General features: G+C 44.7%; 1 protein-coding gene across 1 annotated transcript; it reads right to left on the bottom strand.

Moving 5' to 3' along the window:
* Nucleotides 1–223: 223 nt before the first annotated feature.
* Nucleotides 224–10,314, bottom strand: LOC106567378 (cytochrome c1). The gene is made up of 4 exons (XM_014136549.2): nucleotides 9,884–10,314; nucleotides 3,936–4,256; nucleotides 3,508–3,616; nucleotides 224–1,723 (listed from the first exon to the last, which is right to left on the bottom strand). The coding sequence occupies exons 1-4, from the start codon at nucleotides 9,948–9,950 to the stop codon at nucleotides 1,717–1,719; spliced, it is 504 nt and encodes a 167-aa protein (XP_013992024.1). The 5' UTR covers nucleotides 9,951–10,314; the 3' UTR covers nucleotides 224–1,716.
* Nucleotides 10,315–12,690: the final 2,376 nt, after the last annotated feature.

The raw sequence follows: 12,690 nt of genomic DNA, 5'->3' as shown, positions 1-12,690 counted from the left end.
GTTCGGTGTAAAAAGCAGTCATGAGCTAATTAATTACTTCCTGTGTCAGCACCTCTTGTTTGGCTTGTCAAGATTTTGGGGGAAATTACTTGAATCTGACTTTAGACAGTGTCATGGAAACTTGATTTGATAAGCAACAGCTAAAAAACAATGGAGCAACAAAGACAATACAATGTCTGAATTCTACCAACACACATAAATAAAAACATGTCTCAAGCCAGTGTATATTTGGAGTGTTTTCACTTGTTTATTGAAACAGTATGAACAAAAACACTGCAATTAAATAAAAGGACAAAAAAAAAATCTGACAAGTAAAATGAAAGACCTAGATTTGATAATATGGAGCAAAAGCAGAAACAAACATCGTTGCAAACGATTGCAGTGTCTAAAGCGCATCCATTAAACAATTGTCATCACTCATTCAGTGCACTTATTAACGGAGTTCTTAAAGCAAGCGGAGCTAAGCTGAGACTGAATAATGTTTACACCCATTATCCACTAACGATTATGAAGAAAATGTGCCTAAAACTGGGTGCAATCATGGAAGTCAAAACATCCTTTGTATGCATTCAGGGGGGAACCTGTATTTAAAGATTGTGTGTGTTTGCTTGGTATACTCCATCCAAACTAAAGTAAGCAGAAGTACAGTGAATACATTGTAAAGGACAATGCTAGCAGAATGGGGGCTGATGACTTCTACCTGTATATGTAACACATGATTTTGTGAAAACCTGAAGTCGTCAAAGCTGTCCTATTGGAATGGGTGACAGTTAAAGTACTTAATTCACATTAATGCACTTCAAAAGTAAAATCTCCAAACTATCCAGGGAATACCAGAGACAGTGGCACAAACCCTTCTGCAAAATTTCACAGATCTGTATTAGGTTTTTATATGTCAGTGTTAAAGCTGGCGAATGTCACGTTACACTTGCAAATGAGGCGTCTTTTCATTAGCCCCTCGCTAACCCTCAGAACATGAGCACAATGTCGAAACAACTTCTGCATACAGTGCTTCATATAGTTGTTGAACATTTTGGTAGGTAGGGACTCATTGGCTAGGTGTTAAGGTGAGAAAATACTATGTGGATGTTTTTGGCTGCTTTGCAATGTTCCATTAACTGAATGCTATAGTGAGCAACTGCAACATATAATCAAGTAATAACTGTAGTCCCTTTGCATGGTATATACACCCTATTAAATTCACCACATTTTCTTCCGCCTTTTTTCCCCTTCTGTATTCAACTTTTTATTTTTATATTTATTTTCTGTTTCTTTTGTGTCGTGTTTTTAGGTCGTCTTCAACTCAAATGCAAATTGGAATTAATGTACACACCACTGCATAAGAGAGCGTTTTCTACCACAAGTTAAATAATCCCTTACTTCCTTTCTTTTTACAAACACATGAAAAATCCTGAAATTTACTGACATCCTGTGGGTCACTGTGGATGTCAGTGAGGGGTCACCCCCCCCGTTTGGTTATCGGTGTGGAGGGTTGTTGTGTGGTTGGGCAGGACCATTGATATCAATGGCTCTGTCTGGGGGTTGGGAGAGAAACATTCTTCTCCCCCCACACCTCCCCCTCCTTTTGGCAACAGTACAAGATCTTGGTTAGGTTAGTGCTGGTAGCATGCTTGTTTAATGACAGGAAATTACGTAGTTCAGCAGTTCAGAATTGCCAGAACATTTTGGGGACTTCCTGTCTGGCAGCCTTTCTCCTCAGGGGCTGAGGGATGAAGAGAGAAGGAGAAAGAGTAAAACACACAGGCCAACACTCAAACAAAATCTGCTCACACATTTCAGATGATTGAAAAAATGGTTTGGATAAATTATATCTAAAAAGTTGCTTGGTTTATGATTTTAATGATACCACAGCACATAGAGAAATTATGTTCTTAGTACATTTTTCATGAAACGTCATAATTCGTAGGGGGAGTCACCAGTGACCCGAAAATGAGGAAATAAAAACATGGGTGATTGTAACTGAATTAATTCAAAAGTCACTCATATACTGCATGTTATCTTAGTTATGGGCACTACAACCATTCGGCTTGTATAAGGATATAGTTAGTTTTGAATGGTTTAAAGGAGAAACATACTTAAAATGGTATTTATTTAATACATTTTACTCAGTTTAGGTGAAGTTGGTACAATAAAAAACAAAAGTGTTTCAAAACGGACCAACAACAAATCTCTTTGAATTAGTTATCAGGATAACACATTCAAGATGACAGCCTTGAGTTGCTACTCTGCTTCAAACCATTATGCCATTGAGACAGCCAGCATAATCAATTAGAACTGATGTAAAGCCAAACAGCTGGGAAACCATTTGTCAATGGACCCACTAAGTCCATACATGAGCCTTTTGACTGAAATTGAAGTGCAAATAAAGCCACTTGTTTCACTGAATGAACAATGCCTGATGGCTCATTGGCCCATGAGTGGATGTCTCAGAGAGCAGTAGCAACCAACAGCCTGTCGATCGGCGACGGACAGACACAAAGGGTGCATCCTAAATAGCACCTATTCCCCTTAATGGAGCACTACTTTTGACTAGGGCCCTATAAAATGAATAGGGTTCAATATGAGACGCATCATTTGTTTTGTGTCTGTGACTTTGGACCACAGAGAGTCATGGGGTTAAGATGATTAACTGGGAAAACAATCAGAGAAAATTACAGAAACCAAGATGCTCTCTTTTGTGGCAGCCTTTTTCTTAGCAGCAGCAGCAGCCCTATGGCATAAAAAAATGTTCCCTGTTAGCAGGCAAGCACATCCCCAAATATAACAATATTTTCAGAGGAAAAGGTGTGTGGTAAGGAGTACAGCAGCTGTCGTGTCCTCTATTGGAAGACACTTCTTGTTCCCATTTAAAACGTCTATAAATAAATTAAAAAAATTACCGGCCGGCTGCGACAGCCTGGACTCGGAACTCAGAATCTCTAGTGGCACAGCTAGTACTGCGATGCAGTGCCTTAGACCACAGCGCCACTCGGGAGGCCAAAACTTATTTTTTAAAGGAATACAGACACTTCTATTTGAATCTATGATTCAAATGTGTTATGGTTGAAAGGTGATGCAGGTTGTTTTATCTATTAAACCATGTGCTTCGTAATACCCATTGCACCCACTTCACCATAGTATTTTGGCAATGAAGCCCTTTATCTACTTCCCCAGAGTCAGATGAACTCGTGGATAGCAAACAGTGGAGGCTGCTGAGGGCAGGACGGCTAATAATAATGGCTGGAATGGCATCAAACACATGAAAGCCATGTATTTGACGTATTTGATACCATTCCACTCCAGCCATTACCACGAGCCCATCCTCCCCAATTAAGGTGCCACCAACCTGTGATGGCAAATGTTATGTCTCTGCGTCCAGTATGACGGATGCTAACTGATCCCGAAGACTTTCAGTGTTTGCGCTAAGCTAGTTAGCATTGGCTTGCTAAACTACCTCTAACTTCTCTCATACTGGATGCAGAGATAAAAAAACTTACGAGTACTTACGAGTATTTGCCCATTCTCCTCACCAAGGCGATCACCACGGCGATGACAATGATCACTGCCACCAATGCGCCAATCACAATACCCACCACTTGTCCAGAGCCAGTGCCCTCTGTGGAAGGAACACAAAGACTGAGTTACCCCATCAGACTGACCTCGATAGGGAATCAACAACACGTTTGGTGAAACAGGAAGGAAACCGAGAGAAGGGGAAAAAAATTATGGAAATAGGGAGAGTGAGACAATCGACTAAAAGGCAAGGATAGAAATTTAGAGACCAGGGGGCAGAGCAATTTCATCGTGTCTTGAGTTCTACACATATCCTTGCCCTCTTTGATTCCCGCCTATGGGAGCACCTACAGACTGTAGCATTGACAGGGTTTCTCAGCTTCATGATCTCTATATCTGTAGATGACATCTCCTATCCTTACCCTCCTCCACCACCAACTCCTCCTCAGCCTCTGCAGCTGCCGTGGCTTTGGGATATGCCGGGGCCGTGGTGGCGACAGCAGGGGCCTCCGTTGTAGCCGCCTCCTGCTCGGCAGCCTCAGTGGCCTCGGTCTCCGTGGAAGCGGCCTCTGTCACCTTCGGGGCAGCCTCATCGGCCTGAGTAGTGACGGGTTTATCGGTGGCAGGGGCTTTCGTTACGACCTCATCGGCCGCAGTCTTGGGGGCATCGGTGGCGCCTTCTTCGAGGGTATCGGTGGCAGCAGGGGTATCTGACACCCTGTCTAATGGTGTCACCAGTGTGCCTGAGGGGCAGCAAAGAAAAGTCAGAGACTGCTAGAGGCAAATTAACAATATTCACACACGCTGAAGAGAAGGGCTACCACTTGTGATTGGATACATGACAACTGAGGTTAATTACTTTTTGAGTATGACCATAAAACTTCACTCTTGTCATTTCACAATCGTTTTGAAATGTATTCGCTGGAAAGCGGGAACAACAGTTGGAAATTCCCTCATTGCAAGGGCATTGTGGGAAAAATATTAGCTCTTCCTTGACATTTTTTTATTTCTCTCCCAGCCCATAGCTTGACACATCAGTAGCAGTAAGAACATGGCTGCCACACCCCATGACTGAACAAATGTTGGTCCTCCCTCCTCCCCAGTCCCATCCATCTTGCCCCTCTCCATCCTGTCTTGGGCCGTGTTTGCGCACTCGCATGCCTCATCCGCTGCCTCATTTCCTGTTCATGGAGTCTCCGCCATAACAGCCCCTGGATGGGGATGGCAGGAAGTCAGCATATGAGGCCATACCATTAAAACATAGTCACTAAGAGGGGAAAGAGGGGGAGGCAACAATGGACAATTCAGGGTAAAACAACACAACTGGGTGTTTAACAGAGATAACGGGATCCAAATTACTTGGATGTGTTGGAATTTGTTGTTTGTGATATTACGAGAGACCAAAGACCTACATGGATCTCAACCTCAAAACATCCTCATCAGGCCATTTTTGGATGGCAATAAGAGTTGTAAAGGAAGCTCTGAGTTCAGTGGACTGTTTAAAAAATACCCTTATTTTACCAGTTAAGTTGACTGAGAACACATTCTCATTTACAGTAATGACCTGGGGAATAGTTCCAGGGGAGAGGGGATAAATGAGCCAATTGGAAGCTGGGGATGATTAGGTGACCATGATGGTATGAGGGCCAGATTGGGAATTTAGCCAGGACACCAGGGTGAACACCCCTACTCTTACAATAAGTGCCAAGGGATCTTTAGTAACCACAGAGAGTCAGGACACCCTTTTAATGTCACATCCGAAAGACAGCACCCTACACAGGGCAATGTCCCCAATCACTTCCCTAGGGCATTAGGATATTTTTTTAGACCAGAGGAAAGAGTGCAACCGACTGGCCTCCAACACCACTTCCAGCAGCATCTGGTGTCCCATCCAGGGACCAACCAAAACCAACCCTGCTTAGCTTCAGAGGCAAGCCAGCAGTGGGATGCAGGGTGGTATGCTGTTGTCAATGCTTGAAGTGAAATCTACCATCATCTATCCTATAATTGAATGAAACCCTCTTGTAATAAGAATAGCCTCTTTGATCAAAGGGTTGGACCGCAAAGTACAAGCTGAGTGAGACCTTACTGTTGTGCTCGTCAACCCGTCCTATCTGTGCCTGTTGGAAATATTCCCCTCCACACCACAACTGAAAGCTTTGCTTGGACAGCACAGCCTCGAAATTAAGAAGCAGAAGTCAATTTCAGTGAAGGACTGAAATTATGGTTAACTTGCAAACTGGCAACATGTCCTTTTGCAATCCCTCCTTTTTCCTGAAAGTACTCTTTGCCCATTTGAAATGTGCAGTTCAAAACTTCTCCCAACTCCAGAAATAAGAAGCTGAGCGATCGGTCTAAACTTAGAACCTGACATCATTTCTTCGTCCTTTTCCCTGATTGTTCAAGACCGTTCGTAATAGAGAATGCTCTATGAGTTAAATCTCTCTCGCTCTCTCTGTTCCCCATTTGCTCTAACGTTCATTAGAAACAAGCAGGTTCAAATATAACAAAAGTTGTTCTCCCACTGCGGATCGTGAAGCACTTGAAACTGCAACGTTTATGTTTGTTTGGAATGTCTGATGATAAAGTGCCCATGCTTGAGTGAGAATAGCATTACGCTATATGTATTCATGTTCCCCCCACTCCGCTAACAATTGCTTCGTTATGTCTGCTGCACTCACAATTAGCTCTAAGTACTATTTCCTTTCCACTGTGTTGGCTAATACAGATGCGCTAGTGAGTAAGAGAACACGACATCTCTCTCCCACCATACTTCTCTCCCCCTATCTTCTCTCTGCCCCACCTCATCCCGTGGATTAAGTTGTCCTGATAAAGGTTTTGGGAATGCTGTAGCTCTGCAAAAGGAGAGGGGTGTAAAAAGGGTGGAGGGAAGCCCAAAGGGAACGGTATGTTTTTTACTTAGAGGGGAGAGCTCAGCGGCAGCTCATTCCATTTATTCGCTCTCTCTAGCGCTATTTCGTGAACAGATCCTAGTCCCACAGTCTGTCTCTGATTTAATGTCCCATGATAGCCTGACCTCAGAGCAGATGTGTGAGTGTGTGCATGCGTGCATGCTTGAGTTTGAGTGCGTGTGTCATCAGCTCCCTTAACCACCGCTGGGCATTAAAAGTCTCAATCGCCCTGCATTAACATTTCTCTCAAACAAGCTCTTTGGAGAGAAGGGGGGCATAAAAGGCAGGCAGGCAAAGGGGCGAGAGTGAAAGAATACAGCAAAGGGCCAGGAGAAGCGGTGGGGCCCGTATGGGGTGGCGATCCTGCCTGTCGGACAGTAATGACATCGTGAGAGAGAAGAGGGGAAGAGAGAGAGGGGGAGAGAGAAAGATAGTGAGAGCAAAGGAGGGAGCAGGACACATCCATCACCATCACAATCAGCTGCCACTGAGGCTCCCCTGTGTGTGCATATGAGTGAGTGTGTGAGTCTGTGCTAAGCTGTCTGTAGACAGGAAGGGCCCATCTCCAGACTTGTGAGGGAGTGTGTGTGTGTCTGCTGTGGCCCCGGAGCCCAAGAATGTTGTTCCTAAGCTGGGGAGGGAGGTATCTGCCCATCTCATCACAGTATGGCACCTCGCAGCACAGCTAGCCTCCCACGCTAGCTGTAGGAGTCACGCATAAACATATAGCGCCACACCTCTCTGCCTGGCACTTTGAGTTGAGTGGGAGAGGTCCGATAGAATATTCCACTCTGGCTAACTGGCTCTTATCTTAGACACAATAGTATCCACATATAGGCCGCGTTTATTTTCCCATGATTGGAGATACAGGACATTAAACATGTATCTTCTGGACAACATCACTGAGGCCACCAATGGCACAATACTTCTATGAAGCCATGGGCCTATATCAAATGTACTTGAACAATATAAATCGGGCAAACAAGAAATATCAAGTCATTACAGAAATACTCCAGTTAGGCCAATTTATTAGGTACACCACCCCATTCACAAAAATGTTCGCTCCTACAGACACAGTGAGTCATGTGGCCGTGGCTTATAAAGGAGGCAGACAGGCATTCAGTTACAGTTTGATTGAACGTTACAATGGGCAAAACAAGTGACCTAAGCGACTTTGAGCATGGTATGATCAACGGTGCACTGGACAATTGAGTTGTGGAAAAACATTGCATGGTCCGACAAATCCTGGTTCCTGTTGCATCATGCTGATGGCAGGATTTGGCGTAAGCAGCATGAGTCCATGGCCCCATCCTGCTTGGTGTCAGCGGTACAGGTTGGTGGGAGTGATGTAATGGTTTGGGGAATGTTTTCCTGACACACGTTAGGTCTCTTGAGCAACATTTGAATGCCACACCTTGTAGAACCCATGCCACTAAGAACTCAGGCTGTTCTGGAGGCAGAGTGGGGTCCGACCCCGGTACTAAATGAGTGAACCTTAAAATTGGCCACTGAGTGTATAGCGATAAATATATGCTGTGAAACTCAATCTATTATTCATTACATTAAGTACAGCAAAAATGAATTGAGATGACCTAAAAAGGGAGCCACAATAAATATCAGGGAACGTTAGTAATATATCAAATGAAAGTCCAGAAAAACATAATTTTCTCAGTTCACTGGTGTATACATTTCTATGCAGCCCTGTGGGTTACTTCTTCTTTGCTCCGTGTCTGGCACTGTGGCGTAGGTGCTAGAGACATGAGATGTTCATGCTGACAGTGAAGACACACAAACCCTTGGTTCGGCCATGTTGTGGGAGTGCCCCCTTGGTCTAATGGCAGGGCTGAATTACCTTCTCTGTCAGTGCCTGCCACACCAACCCTACAACTACGTCTGGGGCTACCTCGTTCGTGACCTAAAATGGCCTCCGCCTGGGCCGACTCAAATAGATATTTGTTTTTTCACCGCACAGATTTTCCTTTAGAGGTAGGCTTACAACTGTCAACTCTACATTTTGGATGGCAAAAAAAATAATATATTGATGTAAGCAATGCTTTTCCTGAGTGGATTTTATATCGTACGCCTCATATTTGGCGAATGAGCACACACTTGAGTCACTTTACAAGCCGGCACGGACAGAGAGCATTGACCCGTGTCTGCAGCCAGATGTGCTGGATGGAGTCTTTTAAAAGGCGAGTGGCTCAGACAAAGCTCATTATGAGTTGGGAGGGGCGTCGGCGAGGAATGTAGGGGAGTCAAGAATCAACAGGCTCTGTTCGGAGCGTGTGCCGGTTATTATATTTGTTTATATTATTTTTGTCAGGGTATGGAGCAGAGAGGAAATGCTTGAGGAGTTAACACTCTTACAAACAGGCCTTCGTTGGAAAGAGGCACGTCTGGTCGGTAAAGGTTGCTGTTTAAAAATAAATCCCACCAACTTCCCCCGCCCCTAGACTCATCAACCGGGAGTAGGGGGAATAGTATCAGGGGGCGGCCGGAATGAGGGGTGAAGGGGGCCTGTAAAGCTTGATACCCTGCCAAAGATGGGTAAATGTGGAGGGGGTGGTGGGTCCTGGCAGTCTAACAACATGTGGTAGGGGTGGGGCAGCAGCCCTCACTGTTAAGCCCTCACGTAGCCGGTTATTCGCTCTCCCGGTCCCATCCATATGACAGTCTTAAAATATAGAGCTACCCTCTATTAATACCCACACGCAAACCAGCCCTGCCCTGCAGCACTCAGTCTCTGCCCCTTCCTCTCTTTCCCTCCCACCCCATGGGGAAAGACTTTGGAACCCAGGATTGGCGAGGGAGAGTGGTAAGCTTTCCGATAAACGTGTACAGTGTGTATATTTGGCGAGTCAGACCCGAGCACTATTTGGGAGCCTTCCAAAGGATATTCCTTTTACTCCCTGCCGGCAGACAAGAACTCATGTGCACGAGGCACAAGACCTAGCACCATTACATCACATTCCCGTCTCCAAATCAAACTTTTCTTCCTCCCTGAGGCGTGGGGTGGGGGGTAGAATTGACACAGACTATCCACCCAGTCAGCCCTGTGTATTACATTAACACCCTCAGCCAAGGCTTGTCTTTTTCCATCCAGGATGAGCCAAAGAAATTCACTGCTAAATGAACTTATACCTAGAGGAGAATACAAGAGTCCTATACCATAGCTGAGCAAATGTTAAATGACAAAGACTACTGTGAAGAATAAAATAAAACCTACATCAAACAAACCAAAGAGAACGTGTATGCTCTTCCTTGAGTGGAACTTTTGAACTAAGGACAAAGAGTGGCCCCGAGATTCAAATTCAGGACGCTCCCGGATACAAGCCAAACAGACAAAGGGTGTGTGAGTATGAGAAGAGAGGTGTGGTGTGTGTGAGTAAGTGTGAGAGCCGAGCAGAGTGACCGGACACGGTGTGCTAGGAGGGCTCGAGCCCTGGATGTTGACTTACTTGCGCGTGCGACGGCACAGAAGGGGCCGACCAGGCCCAGCAAGAGCAGCAGCTGAACTTTGATCATGGTGACAAGTAGTCTTCTCCTCTGGTCAACAGCGTACAGAGACCCCGAAGGCGAAGAGCAACACTAGACCCTATCACACAGCACAACCCGCACTGGCGTCTCAAGGGAGGTAGCAAAAAGAAAAAAAAGGTATTGAGGAAAGAGTTTCTGAAAAAGTCCCAGGGAACTTGTTGCAGTTGTAGATAGACTTGGACCGTCAGCGGAGGCGAGGGCAGACGAGCACGGCTGAGGAGGCTGAGGGAGAAAGGCGTGGAACACTCGAGGGATGTCGACAGGGCAGAAGAGAGGTCTGGCTGGCTGCTTGGTAGAATGGAGAGAGACAGGCACAGGGCAAGGGAGAGTGTGAGTGTGTCGGGAGTGGAGGAGGGGTGCTGGTGGGGGGTATGATGGTTAGGGTGGGTGGGGGGGGCTGAGCAGTGTAAGGTGGTCTCAGTCCCGGTCCTGCCTCCCTACTTGAACAGGCCAGTCCTGAGTGAGCCCCACTCTTCATGTAGTCCACCCCTCTCCAGTCCACTGTGAGGCTGCTGACTGCCTTGCAATACCAGCAGCACACACAGAAATACTGTAGATAAATAAATACACACAAGGTAGACACCACAAAAACATAAGCAATTCATTACATACAAATATACCCTGAAAACAAACACCTTCTATCCACACAAAACCTTTAGTGAGTGGAGAAAAACATTCTAAACAATGTTTTTTTGTTGTTCGAATTCTCCATTTAATGATATGCAAGCAATCCAATTGGATCAACTTACACCAGGAAATAAGTTATGTACTTAATCAGATTGTGATTTTAGATTCAGCTAATGGTGAGTTTTCCCCAATATACGTACAAATACATTTGACTAAAAGGAGTGCCCATTAGTTCTATAGAGAACTCTAAAACACTACTGTTTTAATAGATTTATCTTGTGGTTTCACTAAATGGTTTAGGTTAACATACAGGCATTGTTGACAGAGTAGCCTCCACAGTAAATGCAGTTAGAACACTATGTGACTTTAACACATGCGGTCATGGTGGTCCAAATAGTTGACGAAAGTGCAAACATGCTCTAGCTTTGCACACTAGCGACATCTGTTGGAGGAAAAAGCAGCATGTGTGTAAAATGTAGGAAATAAATAATCAAATCAAATGTTATTTGTCACATGCAGCGAATACAACAGGTGTAGACATTAGTGAAATGCATACTTACAAGCCTTTAACTCTTATTTTTCTGCATTGTTAGTTAAGAAAATATTTACTAAATAAACTAAAGTAAATAAAAGAGCAACAATAACATAACGGCACTATATACAGAGGGTACAGGTACCGAGTCAATATGCGGGGGGTACAGGTTAATCGAGGTAATATGTACACTACCGGTCCAAAGTTTTAGAACACCTACTCATTCAAGGGTTTTTCTTTATTTTTACTATTTTCTACATTGTAGATTAATAGTGAAGACATCAAAACTATGAAATAACACATGTGGAATCATGAGGACTGCCACAGGAATGGAAGACCCAGAGTTACCTCTGCTGCAGAGTATAAGTTATTTAGACTTACCAGACTCAAATAAATGCTTCAGAGTTCAAGTAACAGACACATCTCAACATCAACTGTTCAGAGGAGACTGCGAATCAGGCCTTCATGGCCAAATTCCTGCAAAGAAACCACTACTAAAGGACACCAATAAGAAGAGACTTGCTTGGGCCAAGAAACACGAGCAATGGACATTAGACCAGTGGAAGTGTGTCCTTTGATCTGGAGTCCAAACTTGAGATTTTTGGTTCCAACTTCCGTGTCTTTGTGAGACGCGGTATGGGTGAACGGATGATCTCCGCATGGGTATTTCCCACCGTAAAGCATGGAAGAGGAGGTGTGGGGGTGCTTTGCTGGTGACACTGTCTGTGATTTATTTAGAATTCAAGGCACACTTAACCAGCATGGCGACCAAAGCATTCTGCAGCGAAACGTCATCCCATCTGGACTGCGCTTAGTGGGACTATCAGTTGTTTTTCAACAGGACAATGACCCAACACACCTCCAGGCTGTGTGAGGGCTATTTTACCAAGAAGGAGAGTGATGGAGTGCTGCATCAGATGACCTGGCCTCCACAATCACCCGACCGCAACTAAATTGAGATGTTTGGGATGAGTCGGACCGCAGAGTGAAGAAAAAGCAGCCAACAAGTGCTCAGCATGTGGGAAATCCTTCAAGACTGTTGGAAAAGCATTCTAGGTGAAGCTGGTTGAGAGAATGCCAAGAGTGTGCAAAGCTGTCAGCAAGGCAAAGGGTGCTAAGACATACAGTACCAGTCAAAAGTTGACACACCTACTCATTCCAGAGTTTCTTTATTTTTATTATATTCTACATTGTAGAATAATGGTGAAGATATCAAAACTATGAAATAACACATATGGAATCATGCAGTAACCAAAAAAGGGTTAAATCAAAATATATTTTATGAGGTTCTTCAAAGTAGCCACCCTTTGCCTTTGCACATTCAGGCCAAAGAGTTCAAGCTTGGTTTCATCAGACCAGAGAATCTTGTTTATCATGGTCTGAGTTTTTATGTGCCTTTTGGCAAACTCCAAGCGGGCGGTCATGTGCCTTTTACTGAGGAGTGGCTTCCGTCTGGCCACTAACATAAAGGCCTGATTGGTGGAGTGCTGCAGAGATGGTTGTCCTTCTGGAAGGTTCTCCCATCGCCACAGAAGAACTCTGGAGCTCTGTCAGAGTGACCATCGGGAT

This window comes from Salmo salar, chromosome ssa13 (assembly GCF_905237065.1).
Source record: "Salmo salar chromosome ssa13, Ssal_v3.1, whole genome shotgun sequence".
Taxonomy (NCBI): Eukaryota; Metazoa; Chordata; class Actinopteri; order Salmoniformes; family Salmonidae; genus Salmo; species Salmo salar.
This window is presented reverse-complemented; position numbering and strand designations above follow the sequence as displayed.